Here is a 14,250-nt window from a genome sequence, read left to right as displayed (position 1 = left end):
TACAAAAGTTACATGTTTAGGCTTGTAAGCGGTCTAACAGTACTCAACTGTTCCCAACTGAACTAGAATTAAAGTGTAATGATTCAGTTTTTAACTGTGAAAGAGTGCGTGGTAAGATGTAAACTAAACATTTAATATTTGACAACTGTTTCACGATCAAAATGTTAACAAACAATAGTAATAACCAGTGATATAAACTACTCAACTATTCAAGACTGAATGGATGCATATTTATAAAAAAAAAAGAAAAGAAATAATATAAAAACATTATATGCATATTAGGGATGTCAATTTTCGATCATTTCCAATTTCAATTAATCGTTAATCTTAATGCTGCAAAATGCATCTTTTTCAGCAGCACACAGTCACCAGTATGACAGGATGTGCAAAAGTCACTCAAAAAAAAAAAAAAAAAAAACATTCTCACTTGATTTAAAGGGGTTTAATCTGAATAAAATGCTAGTAGCAGGATTATAAAATGAATAGATGTGATTAAGATCATTTGATAAAATGAAGAGAGCGCGCCATATGTTTGAGATCATTTTACTTTGTTGACTGTTTTCTATCCCACATGGAGACCACTGAACGCGCCTCTTTAAATAGTTTTGTTGCTCCTCGTTGTTAAAAAACAAAACCAAAATTTTCAAAACACACAATAACACATAAAAAAAAATCAAACCAAACCAAACATTAGGCCTAACTGTGGCGCGTGTGGCTGTGCTGCGCAGTCAGAGAACCGCTTCCATCGGTGCTGCTGCAGCAAAACACACTGCTCAAATTAAACATTTTTATTATGACCATTATTATGACCAGTACTTAATTTGATCCTGCTTGGTTCTGTTCCAGAAAATGTCAGATTTAGAGTTTTGTAGGCCAATTTGTTTTTAAAAATTATTTAAGGCATAATGCATAAGATCGTGACAGTGCGTGCGTGCATACGAGGACGAGCGAGTGCGTTTGGATGTATTTGGAAGGTTATTACTCATGTTTCATTCGGCACAAATCCAAATGTTTCCATATTCGCAATGTATTTGAATTTAAAACTATTATTTATAATGTAAACTAGGCTTGTACTTTACACACATTCGCATATAGACGGAAAAGATCATCCTCTCCACATGAGACAAAACGTCCTTGGCATAACAGCAGAGTGGACGGGTATACTACGGTCTATTTAAACTGGAGGCACCAGCGCAACCGATACAGCTGAGACATCCTTTTATATGTTTGGTTGACTGTATTTTATTTTGATGATGAACTGCAATGTAAGTTTGAATTGCTAGAATAAGTACGCGCGAGGCTCCGGCGCGATCGATACAGCTGAGACATAAAAAAAAAAAAAGAAAAAAAAACTTTTTGGAGTAAGATATACTCTGCAAAAGTGTTTACTTTCATTTGTGCACACACAATAAAAACAGAAGATTTGTGCTCTTGTAAAATAAAGCAAACAAACAGAATGCGCGTTGTCACTCTTTTTTTACACAAACTTATGGAGCGCCGCCACACTTCTGTTTTAAATTTGTTATCTTAATTATTTAAGTCAGATATATTTGAATCGCTTTTTTTCTTTCTTTTTTTAATGAAAACAAATAGTTATTTTTATGTTAGGCATATTACTTATATAGACTATACATTTTCCTTAAAGCATCCCATTTTGTCCCAGGGCTTGAAAACCTGTGCTCTAGGCTAGTTAGGTCCATGCAGAAACTTGTGAACGATGCTCGGGGTCACCGTTTAGTGACATCATTGAATGCTCTGGGAAAACGTATTGTCAGTGTTATTTCTCAAGTAAACCAGCCTTGTTTTAAGCATCTTAGATATTTTAACTGGAAAACAAGTCAAAACAGTTATGCTGCCTTTAATTTACAATACTTTTTTTTGGTCAAAAAGCATCTCAAGTATCCTTCTTGAGGAAGACAATCCCAAAATGCATTACACAAGCTGAAAGAAGAAATCTATGATTTAGTACTGAAATTAATTGAAAAAAAGAAATAGTTTAATTCAGTTAAAATACATAATTTGCGTTTTATGTATTTTTGCACTTTTTAGAACATTGCATTGTTATGCACTAAATCAAATTCTATTAAAATCAATCACATCAAGTCAGCTCACAAAGACATGGACAGAGCCAGTGTTTAATCTTTTACAGGCAATGTTTTGATTAAACAAATTACATCTTTGAAGCATTCACTGGGATTCCCTCCACCCCCCGTGTGTCCTGGTTGAAATCTGGCCACCCTACGCAACAAACAAACACCCCCTAAACATCTCGGGATGACGCCGGCAGCGATGGCGATCGGACGGGAGCGTGTCACCGGCGCATCGCCACACCCTCGCCACAGAAACTGTGTTGCGCTTTGTGACTCTTCATCAGATTTTTTGATTCTGACGTCCTAATCATCTATTCATAGAAACCTGGCCCAGAGGGGGGCAGCAGGAACGGAAGAGCGCCGATGAATTATGGAAGGAGGCAGGAATCAAAGCGAACGGGGAGGGGGAGATTAGCCACTTGTCTTTGTGTGCATGAATAGCTAATCTTCCCCTCTTTAAAACCTTACCTTAAGTAAGAGTCTACAGGGACCAATGAATTAACATCCTGACTGCAGCAAACGTGCATTAACTTTTATGAGTGTGCGTGTGTGTGTGTGGTGGAGAGCAAGACAGATTATAGATGAGCTTCTCAGTAGACTCAGTTGAGTATATGTGCATATTTGATCATAGTAGAATAACAATGAATGTCTGTGTGTGAATAGTGAAATATAGTTCATTGCGTTTGTGTGTGTGTATCTATACGGTCAGGACCGTGCGTTGGTGTGTTCGTCTGTGTATGAATTTGTCTAAGGTGTGAATGCGCCGCGCTGCTTTGCAGTGGTAATGTTGATAAATGTTTTATAGATGTTGCTCTGAGAAATGTAGACAAGAAAGGGAAAAGAGAGCGAGGGTAATGAGCTGAAGAAAGCAGTGCCATTGTTTCTCACCGAGACGAGAGCGTTCAATACAAAGAGTTTCAGTCTCCAACTTTAGAAACGTCTCTTGTTACTCATCTAGTATTGGGACTATCACAAGATTTATGCGCGAGAATAGAAAGTCAATTAACAGCATAGCAAGCACATACTTAATATAGAGATATGATAGATCATCAAGTCGGTTTTTTTTTGACAGATAGATGGAAAAGACATATTCATAAAAAAAATACTGTAAATGAACTGTCAAACATTAGTCACTATTTATTGTACTTCACATACTATGTAACATATCTCACAACTGTACTTGCAATTATTATTATTATTATTATTATTTATTATTAATTATTATTATTATTTTTGTTACTAATACAATACATTTTTATATTGATTTATTTATTAGAAATAAATTTGGTTTAAATTTATTTTGTAATATTTTATTTATTTATTTATTTTATTTTTGGTCAGATTTTTTTCTTTTCTTTTTTGCTTCTCTTGACTTCTTGGAGAAAACGACCTTTCATTTGCGCACACTTTCTTTACTTAAAGTTTTTCTTTACCTCCATCACACTTTCATATAACAGGTGCGCAGAGCGCTTTCATTTCCTCAGAACTTTTCAAAAGAAGGACAAGAACGTTCTCTTGTTTCTGAGACGAGTGCTGTGTTTTCAGAGACCGCAGGAAATACCAAGCCTAATTTGTAAAGCTGCGCGCTTGTTTACCGGTGCGGAAAACTGAGTCCCTCTAGAATAAACGTACACTGAGTAAGATGAGAAACTTTCATTACTGATGATTATTTTGGACTCATTTTTCGCAGTTCTTTTTTTCCATCGAACTGATGCAGACAAGCTAAACTCCATATTTAGACATTGTTGTAAATTTGCTGACAAACAACAAACCCAGTTTTATCTTTTAAACATGCTCTGTGCCATATGTTACTCAACAAACAGATACCCAAACATCAACCCAAACCTCAACCAAAGCCCCTTTTACCAGTGGGGTGAACCACCTCAGGAGAGAGAGCGAGTGAGCGAGTGTGCTTGAATGCATTTACACATCTTTATTGAGCTGTACCTGCAGGGGGAATACTGCGGCAAGAGAAGTGCGGTTCACAGGCCTCTGCTCACACCTCACACACCTGTGATATTACGAGAGGGTGAGATCTTACAGCTGTGTCTGTGTGTGTGTGTGTGTGTGTGTGTGTGTGTTTAGTGTATAAAGCCCTGTGCAATTTGATGAAACCCATTTTTCTAGTTCTTCATGCTTTAATGATTCAGTATGTACCATATTCCTAAAGACCAGAGATCAAGATCCAGACATATAGACCCGTCAAAGCCCAGCAGACCAAGACCTGTTGCTCCAACAACCATTTTAATGAACTGAGAACATGCTGAAAATATATAGCTGTTCAGAGTCATGGATTTATTGTGAATTTTGATATCATTTGCTGACTTGAGGCACTCTTACAACCTGACCTAGACACACATTTGTCAGTTCATATTTTCACATGCGAACAAGCTTTATGGCAGAAAGTTTGTAGCAAACAGTTGCCGCAAACCTTGAACAGTTTAATGCAATATTATTATGTTTAAGTGTTTTATTATTGCAGTTGAAGTTTTTAACTGGCTATTAACTGTAACTAGTTGTTTATTAGCATGCCTTTTATAAACATATCAGCTGTTTATTAGTACTTATAAAGCACATATTCTGCATGACCATATTCTAAATTCCTAATCCTACCCAATACCTAAATTAAACAACTACCTTACTATAAATAAGCAGAAAATTAGGAGTTTATTGAGGCAAAAGACATAGTTAATGGTTTGTTAATCATGACAACTGGGCCTTAAAATAAAGTGTGACCGTGATTTTTAACTAATTAATTAATTCAATGAATTTATTTACACGTTATTCTGAGTAATTCTGAATTTAGTGTATACTGGTTATGATCTTGATCTGATTTTATAATTATAGCCAGAATATTTTATATCAAGACTTGATTTCTCTTATCTGGTTCAGTTGATGTACTGTATGTGACCAATGAATGACATGCTGTGATTTTATATGGTTAGAGACCTAGTTCCCTTTATAAAGGTTAAAAATCTATTGAAGAAAAAAATTAATTAATGACAGACATCTCAATAAACACACATCTTTACATGTTCACTCTTCAGACAGATTTATCTATCACCCGCAGCATCTTTAGAGGCAGAGCTGATAAAATGAGAGACGTGTTTATAGAGAGACATGTTTATATTTACCCAGCATGCCCTGCTGCAGGTCAACATGTGACAAACCAAATTATGTCTGACCTTTTACTCCATGACATGCAGTGAAACTACAGCTAGTTGTGATCAGGTATTTATCAATACAATGATGCTGTTATTTTTGGCATATATATACAGTATATATATATAAACAGGTTGTTTTGTAGTAGTCTGAGAAAAAATTACAGTAGCCCCTGGTCTCTTTTAATGGACGTGTGACTGATGAAGAGGACAGGATGTAGTATATGTACCGATGACTGATACAGTACCAGGTGTGTGGAGAGAAGCAGAAAAGAACAAATCACTGAATGAAGAAAGACATTTGGAGGTAAAAGGTAGAAAACACAGGTGTGTGAGCATAGGCTTTACATCTGATAGTTAAATGTCCTCATTAATATAGTGAAATGTGAAAAATAAAATGCATTTTTACTAAGCAAAAAATAAAATATTACAATAATTCAGTTACATGCATATACTGTTTCTGTATTTTTATTTGTTACTCACTGATGACACTGACACTGATGATCAATATTGTGGAAATCACTTTCAAAACCATTTTTGTTCCAGGTGATGAATGATAAAAACCAATCAGAATCCAATATATACATTTTCCAATGTTCTTCTCATTATGTGGATGAAATATGTAGCTTTAGTGTTTCATACAAACACATCCTTGGTAAATATCATTTCGTTTAAAGAGAGCTGAAATTTAGTCATTTTTCAATAATTATTCAGACATAACAAGAAGAAATGCTATCAGAGTAAATTTACTTAATTCTTTTGCAGATTTGTGGACCGATGTGAATGTGATAGGAGGGTTTTGCTAAAATGACAACAGAATAATCAGCCAGTCACATGACTTGAAAAAAAAAAACTGTAAAATAAATTATTCTCTCATCTTATCTTTTTTTTCATTAAGCACTGCCACCCTATGTCATATTTCATAATATTTGGTTTGCTTAGTTTCTGTAAAATAAATTATTCTCTCATCTTATCTTTTTTTTCATTAAGCACTGCCACCCTTCCCTTTGAGAAAACACCCCTGGTCTTTGTGTGTATGTGTAGGAAGTGTGTGGTGATTTAGATGAGGAGAGATACACAGAAAATTCCTGTTAACTGAGAAGAGCAGCCAAGCAGAGACAATTTATTGGTGACTTTTACAAGGTGCACGTTTGCACGTGTGTGTGTGTGTGTGTGTGTTGGATACGGCTGTTAAGTCTTGGCATGCATTGTGTAGGCTCAAGTGGGTTTAGTGTTGGAGATGTGGCGGCACACACTCCATGTTGCCGTGCTGAATGGTCCAGTAACAGCGGTTTACGGTGGCACTTAATTAGACAGATAAAAAATGTGTTTGACCCTCACTAGCCAGGTTAACATCACAGCTACGCTTCTACTTCCTGCCTGGAAAAGGGGGAACAAAGGATGAATAGGAAGCTTCACACGCACACTTATTCACGTGTGTTGTGTTTTGAGGGAATGCCTGGGGGTTTACCTGCTGCCCTGATTTCCAAGCGGAGCTGAAGATAATTTCTCATTCCATTGTGCACTGTTTCCATGGGGCTGCTGCTATGTTTCCCATAATTCCACATGGAAAAGCCTGGACTGCCAGAGTGCCGCTGGCCCTGTGATTACCACACATCCTCCGGGAGTGAGAGCTGACCTGGAACAGCTCACTGCACATTCGTTTCATCTAATAAGATACAGCTAATAGTATGAGATTATCGGTGAAGGTTTTTCTGGTACCAAATAGACCTGCAACCTGTTTGTTTAAATGAATGAAAGAAATCAAAAGCTAAATATGGCGCTTTGAAAGTGCATACTGAAAGTATATTTAATTTAATTTAATTAATTACATTTATATTTTATTTTATTTACAGCATATATTAAGCATATATTTAAAATACATTTTGGCCCAGATTTTTATTTCCTCCCTGCCATATGGGTTGCAATATTGTGTTGGAGTATGTAGAGTAGATAGAGATACCTCCACTGTTAAACTGTGTGCAGTATTGTTCATTTAGCTATAAACATGTTAACAGTTCAACTACCTAATGCTTGCTATATAATTCCTTGAGTCAGCAATGAGAATGCAATGCTTTATATACAAAAAAATCAAGCTTGCATTTATGCACATTTTGCATTGCATTAGCTGCAAGTGTTTGGACTTGCATAGAGTGTTTTTATAAAACTGCATTATGCAGCAGTAAATGCTCTCTTTTTCAAGTAAAGAGACACAATTTCAAGGTAAAATCATAAAGCTCAAGCAAAAAATCCAACACACACAAAATGCTAACGTTTCGCTAAAGTATCTTCAGAAAAGTCTCAAAGCCAGCAGCATTCAGAGGCGTCGTGAGATGTCCCATGGGAAAGCCAAGTACCTCAAAGTAGAGAATGACAAGTTGATCTGTTTCACCAAGTGTTCTTAGTCAGCACATTGCTGTTGTGCCTGAGGAACGACTTCTGAACCTTCTTACAGCGTGCGGCTGGATAGCAGCTGACCTTGCACTCAGCAAATCACTGCGCTGAGGGCTTTCTGAGGTTTACTGGAGGTTATAGATGTATAACTCTGTATATGATGCAACCAGTTTCCATTGTAAATTTCTGTCCTCTCTGAAATGTTCCTCTATGAAAAATGTTCCTTAATGATATAAATTGCAACAATATTTCAGTTGCAATAATGATACTTTATTTAAAGTGTAATGCTATTTCACAATATGACTATTTTTGCTGTTTTTTTATTAAATAAATGCAGCCTTGGTGAGCTTTACAGACTTTCAGAAATGTAAAAACCTTACCTACCCCAAACTTTATTCAGTTGTATATGATTTCATGATTTCATATGTTAAATAAAGGTAATAAATGGTAATTAATTCAGACCTTATTTAAGCTTGATCATATCATGATTAAACCATTAAACACTTTTCTCTCTTGTGTGTTTGCAGAACCGACAGACGGTTTTGTCCAAACAGATCACCACTAAAGAGCCGGTGAAAGGTGTGCTGATGTCCTACACGCTGACGGACTTGCGTATTCCCCTGTCATATGAGGTCAGCCTCACTCCCATAACCAGCTTCGGCACCGGAAACACAGTCACGCGCAGCATCCAGTACTCAGAGCGTAAGTCACCTTCCAGTCACACACCAAACAGTATGCAAGATCTCCCTTGTCAACTGGCTACTCCCATCCATTTTTTTTTTAATCTTAAAGTTATCCTTTCAAATAGGCAGTATAACATTTTTGATGAATTTAGATTTATTTATTTATTTTTTATATGGGCAAGTGCAAAGCATAGCTGGGCTGGTTGTGGAATGGGAATCAGAGTCAGAATTGTTCAAATCCTCATGATTCCCATCAACAGAGGTCATGCATTTCAAATGTGAGGTTTCGCTTTCGGGATTATGTTAAATTGAGATGTCAAACGTGTGGCAGTCATTGTGTGGAGAGTTTGCTGATGGCTACAGAACAGGCCAGCGGTTTCAGCACCAGAGCTCAGAAAGCGCTGATAGAATCTAATCCCATTGGAGAGTTCTTCAATCTCAGCATTCCTCTAACCAGACCAGCCTCTAAAAAATGGCCAACCTCTAGAATAAACGGACTGCTGGAAGACATGTAACCCTCCTTCTCTGATGTCAAGGCTATATACACAGAAGTTAGTTCCAGTCTTCTAATTTGATTGGCCGAGTTTTATTTATTAAATATAATAATTTTATTTTGTGTATATGCATAAGCAGTTTATGTACATTAAAGTGTTTGGTTAAATATATGTAAATAAATGTTATTTACGGCTATTATTATTATAATTATTATTATTAATGAATGAATACTTTTTTATTGTTTATTCAAATATTTGGTAAGATACATGTAAGTATATATAAGTAAATGCTATTTATTTATTTATTTATTTATTTTTTTTTTTTTAGATAAAAATGTTAAACAAATGTTTTTATTAATTATTTTATTATTTCATATTAAATATTCTGTAAAATATATGTAGGTGAATATTATTTATTCCTTTATTATTAATTATGCTATTTAGTATACATCATTAAGTGAAAAAAGGTACTCTCTCTCTCTCTCTTTTATACATATTTTATTACTTACATTGAACCTTGTTCTTAATTGGAACATTTTTAGCTAATTTATTTTGTTTAAAAATAATCAATTAATAATTTAATGTCCAAAATTATGGAATAAAAAAAATAAATAAATATCAACGCTATTTTAGAGCAGATACATAAATATACACTATATATAGCAATTTTTTAGGTAAATATTTAAAGTTTTCTCTGTATAATTTTGCTCTTCTATCTCCCAGCCTTGTTTGATGTGTATATATTGATCTCATTTGTTGTGTTAACTGAGCCATAAGAAGGCCCTGCAGTCACTGTTTTTTTTCTCATTCCTTTCTCTTGCAGCCTACACTTACCCAAGACCTTCAGGTGAGACAGTCCTGCATTTTTTCTTCCGGTGATGGTTTTGTGCATGTTGTCTTTCTCTCTCCTCTGAACCGTCCTCCCATCTCACGCTTGCCCTGCCTTTCAGTTCTTCCCAATTAAATTCAACACAGTTCTTCTGGCAGCGTAAGCGCAGAGCTTTGCCAAAGAGGTACAAAGGGGGAAAAAAACATAAATTAAAACAGACTGGAGATCAGCAGAGTAAATTGAAGAGCCGAATGCATGTGGAGGGAAGAAAATGGTGATTTCAAACCACAACTCGGAAATCGTGCATTCTTCTCCATTCAATCTCCTCTCACACTTGGGAAAATGAGTTAATCAGCCATTTAGAGTGTGAATGGAGACATTCTGGGTGACTAACTACAGTATTCTGTATTCTGTGTTTGTTAAATGAGGGTAATCGCTGTGAACGCTGCAATATGCTGAGAGTACTCCAGTACTCCAGAGGAACCTGTCGAGAGGCCTCCTTACATTAAACACGCCTGAGAAACCCTGCAGACCTTCTCCTCAGATCTGCTCATCAGCAATAGGCCAGAAACATACTTTATGCAAGTACCAAAACGCAGGTGTGGATGCTTAGCGATGCTGAACAGACTTAGCTGCAGTCTTGCACTAATGTGGCAGAAATGTCAGCTACACAAGACCCAAGTTCCTTTGAGATTTCCTATTTTCAGTGCAACTTACTGGACAATATATGACCTAAATGAGATTAATGTCCTCCTGTTTCCATTCAAAAAACCCTGCTCGTGATCATGGGAAGAACAGAAACTACATTTTCAGAGTCTTTTAAGTTTATTGCAAGTAGACACACTTATAAACTGTGCTTCTTATGCAGTGTTATACAATTCAAGGAAATATTACCTTTAGTAAAATAAAACTTAAGAGTGCTTAAGGTCACACTATACACTATACACTTTCACTTCTCACGTATCACACCGGTGCGTTCTCTAAATAATAAAATATTTCAACACATTCTTGCATTTATGAACTGAAGGTGGATCTTGATTTCCTCTCATGTTTTTGTGTGTAGATCATGTGTGTGGGTTTGAGGACATTAGGATATGTGGGTTCACTCAAGACCGCAGTGATGTGTTTGACTGGACCAGACAGAACCACCTCACACAGAACCCCAAACGGTCGGTTAATACAGGGCCGGATACAGACAGGAGTGGGACGAAAGAAGGTAAAAATACACAGCAGCACACACCAAAGTGGGCTTTTTTTCCTGACCACTATTAGAATCTATTAGAGAAATTCTTTTCTATTCAGTTCAAATGTATTTTATAGAAATGTGCAAACTCCAAAATCACCCCAAAGTACTTTTATAGACAATTTTGCCAGTCAAGAAACGCCTTTATTCTTGAAATCAAAAGCACATTTGTAAAACCACATCATTTTATTTCTTAAACAAAAACTCTGACTGTCTGACCAATCTTGAGAAAGCATTAATTTTATTTTATTTTATTTTATTTTATTTTATTTTATTTTATTTTATTTTATTTTATTTTATTTTATTTTATTTTATTTTTCTGTGTGTATTAATATTATTTATTTTGTAAAAGCTTCTGCCCTTTGAAAAACCTTGTGTTTATTCGTTTTATACCTTCCATCTACAATAAAGGTTACTACATGTATATTGAGACATCACGGCCACGTCAGGCCGGGGATCGAGCTCGTCTTCTCTCTCCATTGTACAATGTTACGGCAGCCCGAGGACCAACAGGGACCACCAGAACCCCTTACTGTGTCTCCTTCTACTACAACATGAACGGAAAACATATTGGTGAGCCTTTAACTCTGGTTTGAATTCACACTCTGAGAAAGACAAAACATTTAAATTCTTAACCTAAAGTCAATGTTTAAAACCTGTTTTACTTTGGTTAACTGATTTTTTTACCATTGTGCTCATGGAGAATTGATTGAATAGCGGAAAGGAGTCTTCATATGACAGGTTGGAGGCTGGATGATGTTGTTTCCCTGAAAAATCTGAGTTTGGTTTGTCTGTAAGTGTCCCCCTCGCCTGCAGCATTGGGCTGAATGTGTCAGGGAAAGTATGGTGCTTTATGAGTAGTGTTCACTAGAAGGTCAAAGACAATGAAGGACACAGACAGTCAGAGAGAGAGAAGTGATGTCATCCACACATCCATTACTTATTTATTGTGACTGTTAAAACATTAAGCTTTGTTTCAAAGTGACATCTGTCTATTCTCTCAGCTCCAAGCAGTGTGTGTGTGTGTGTGTGTGTGTGTGTGTGTGTGTGTGTGTGTGTGTGTGTGTTTCTTTCTGGCACATTTAAGCTGATCAAGCACATCATTCAATGCCACACTGTAGTAATTCTCAAAGAAAGTACATAGCACAACAATATCGGATACAATAGTCAATTTTTAATTAGATTAATAATTTTATATACACTACCATTCAAAAGTTTGAGGTCAGTAAGATTTTTTTAAAAGTAATAATACTTGGAGATGCATTAAATTGATCAAAAGTGACAGTAAAGGCATTTAAAATGTTAAAAATTATTCTATTTTGTAAATCAGTTCTGTTCAGACGTTCTATTAAAGAATCCAGGAAGAGAGTATCATGGTTTTAACAAACTATTATATATAATAATTATTTTTAACATTAATAATATAAAGAAATGTTTGTTGAGCTGCAACAAACATTTCTTTCATTTTTTTTGCCAGCATATTGCAATTTCTGAAGGGTCTTATACATATCAAATTATAACAAAATAAAAAGGTTCTTTCATTTTTTTTTATAAAAATTGCAGTGTTGATGAGCATAAGAGACTTTTTTTTTATAAAAATTGCAGTGTTGATGAGCATAAGAGACTTTTTCATCTTAACAACTCCAAACTTTGGATCGATAATGTACAGTATATACTATCCAGTGTTGAGTGAAATGAAATATATAATATAAGTATACATAGTCAAAAGGATTTCTCTTGCCTCATCTTCCAACTTGGGTGGATTTTTTTTTTTCACTCATCACAATGCATTATGGTATCGTCTTCTATGTTAAGGAAACATGCAATGCTGCCTTAGGGGCCTTTCACATAGGACAAGCTCTAGCATCCGTCTGCGTGACATTTTCATTATTGTTTAATGGCATCATGTGCATCAAAGTGGGCATCTGTGACTGTTGCCACTTCATGTCAGGTTAAATCAAGTTCATCTTTTAAAAATGTGCCTTGAGACCTTGTGGTCCATTCCTCTGCACTGCGTTTGGCTGCTATTCAATGCAAGAACCACTCATAATTTGACCAAAAGTAGGTATCTTAAAGTGATAGTCCACCCAAAAATGAAGATTCTGTCACTGTGTACTCCCACTCATGTTGTTCCAAACCTGTATGGCTTTCTTTTTTTCTGCTGGACACAAAAGAAGATATTTTGAGGAATATTGGTAACCAAACAGTTTTGGTTCCCATTGACTTCTATTGTGTTTTCCATCCATACGTTTAAAGTAAATGGGAACCAAAACTGTTTAGTTACCAACATTCATCAAATACCTTATGTTGTGTCCCACAGAAGAAAGAAAGCCATATTAGTTGTAATCAAACAATGTGAGAATTTTCACTTTTGGCTGGAATATCCCTTTAAGGTATCTTCTCCTTTTCTTTGTGGGCTATCCCTTTAAAAAGCAAACCCACGTAAGCCTTACAGTTGCACCTAAATGTGTTCTAATTAGGCAGTAGACTATGTTTGGGAGCAGAACCTGCGTGTGAAATGTTTGTTTATGCAGGGTGCTATATATGTGTGGGTGGCAGGGATTTACTATAGTTTGAGGACAAAAATGTCCCCAGAAATGAGCTAAATCTGACAAAAGCTCTCTTTTGGGACCTCAAAGGCATAAATGACTCATAAACGCAGCAAATAATGTTGTTCTAAAAAAGCGCCGTGCACAGTGATTTATGGGTGTTCCTGATGGGGTTCAAAGATCTATGACTATTTGGCAACCACCTGTTATCGCACACTTTAGCACACACTCGCACACACAGACTTTAATTGCTCATTAATGTAAGGACTTTATCACATAAAACTCCTCCAACCGAAGTTTCGACAGCAGACCAAAATTTTTTACTGCTGTTGTTGTTTTCTCATTTTTCAGCTTGACAAATAAAGTAACCGAACTTCCTGTTTCCCCTCGCTTTTTATCTGCACTCTCTCTTCAAACTTTATCAGCCCATTAACAGCTCAGAAATTGTGCTTCTCTCTCTCTCTTTCTCGTCTTCTGCTCGTGGCTCTCTCTGGCTGTCTGTCTGCTTTGCTTTCACTTCACCTCACGCTCTTTACCTGTGCGCTGTCTCCTGTTCTAATGAGACGAGGCCGTCTAATTATTTGCCAGTTGCCACTCATGACACGGGCTGGGCTCGCGGTGGGGGGCGGCTGGTGAATACACAACGTGCTTCAATCTGTTCGGCTTTCCGAAGGCATTTTGGATTCCCTGCTGCAGGCCTGCACTGTATATTTAATAAGACATGTTTTATTAATTCCATTGCTATTTAGGAGTCGGAGAGGACAGCAGGTCCTTAATGAAAATTAAAATTGAAAAGCGAACCATATT

At 36.2% G+C, this 14,250-nt stretch overlaps 1 protein-coding gene across 2 annotated transcripts in view; it reads left to right on the top strand.

Annotated features, from left to right (window-relative positions):
• Positions 1 to 14,250, top strand: part of LOC109087521 (MAM domain-containing glycosylphosphatidylinositol anchor protein 1-like) — a 179,075-nt gene that overhangs the window by 133,335 nt on the left and 31,490 nt on the right. For both annotated transcript variants that reach the window (XM_042737479.1, XM_042737478.1), the window contains exons 12-15: positions 8,173 to 8,347; positions 9,646 to 9,669; positions 10,715 to 10,867; positions 11,306 to 11,467. In XM_042737479.1, the coding sequence (XP_042593413.1) occupies positions 8,173 to 8,347; positions 9,646 to 9,669; positions 10,715 to 10,867; positions 11,306 to 11,467 (514 nt within the window). The remainder of the gene's footprint in view (positions 1 to 8,172; positions 8,348 to 9,645; positions 9,670 to 10,714; positions 10,868 to 11,305; positions 11,468 to 14,250) is intronic.

This window comes from Cyprinus carpio, chromosome B13, assembly GCF_018340385.1.
Source record: "Cyprinus carpio isolate SPL01 chromosome B13, ASM1834038v1, whole genome shotgun sequence".
Classification (NCBI taxonomy): domain Eukaryota; kingdom Metazoa; phylum Chordata; class Actinopteri; order Cypriniformes; family Cyprinidae; genus Cyprinus; species Cyprinus carpio.
This window is presented reverse-complemented; position numbering and strand designations above follow the sequence as displayed.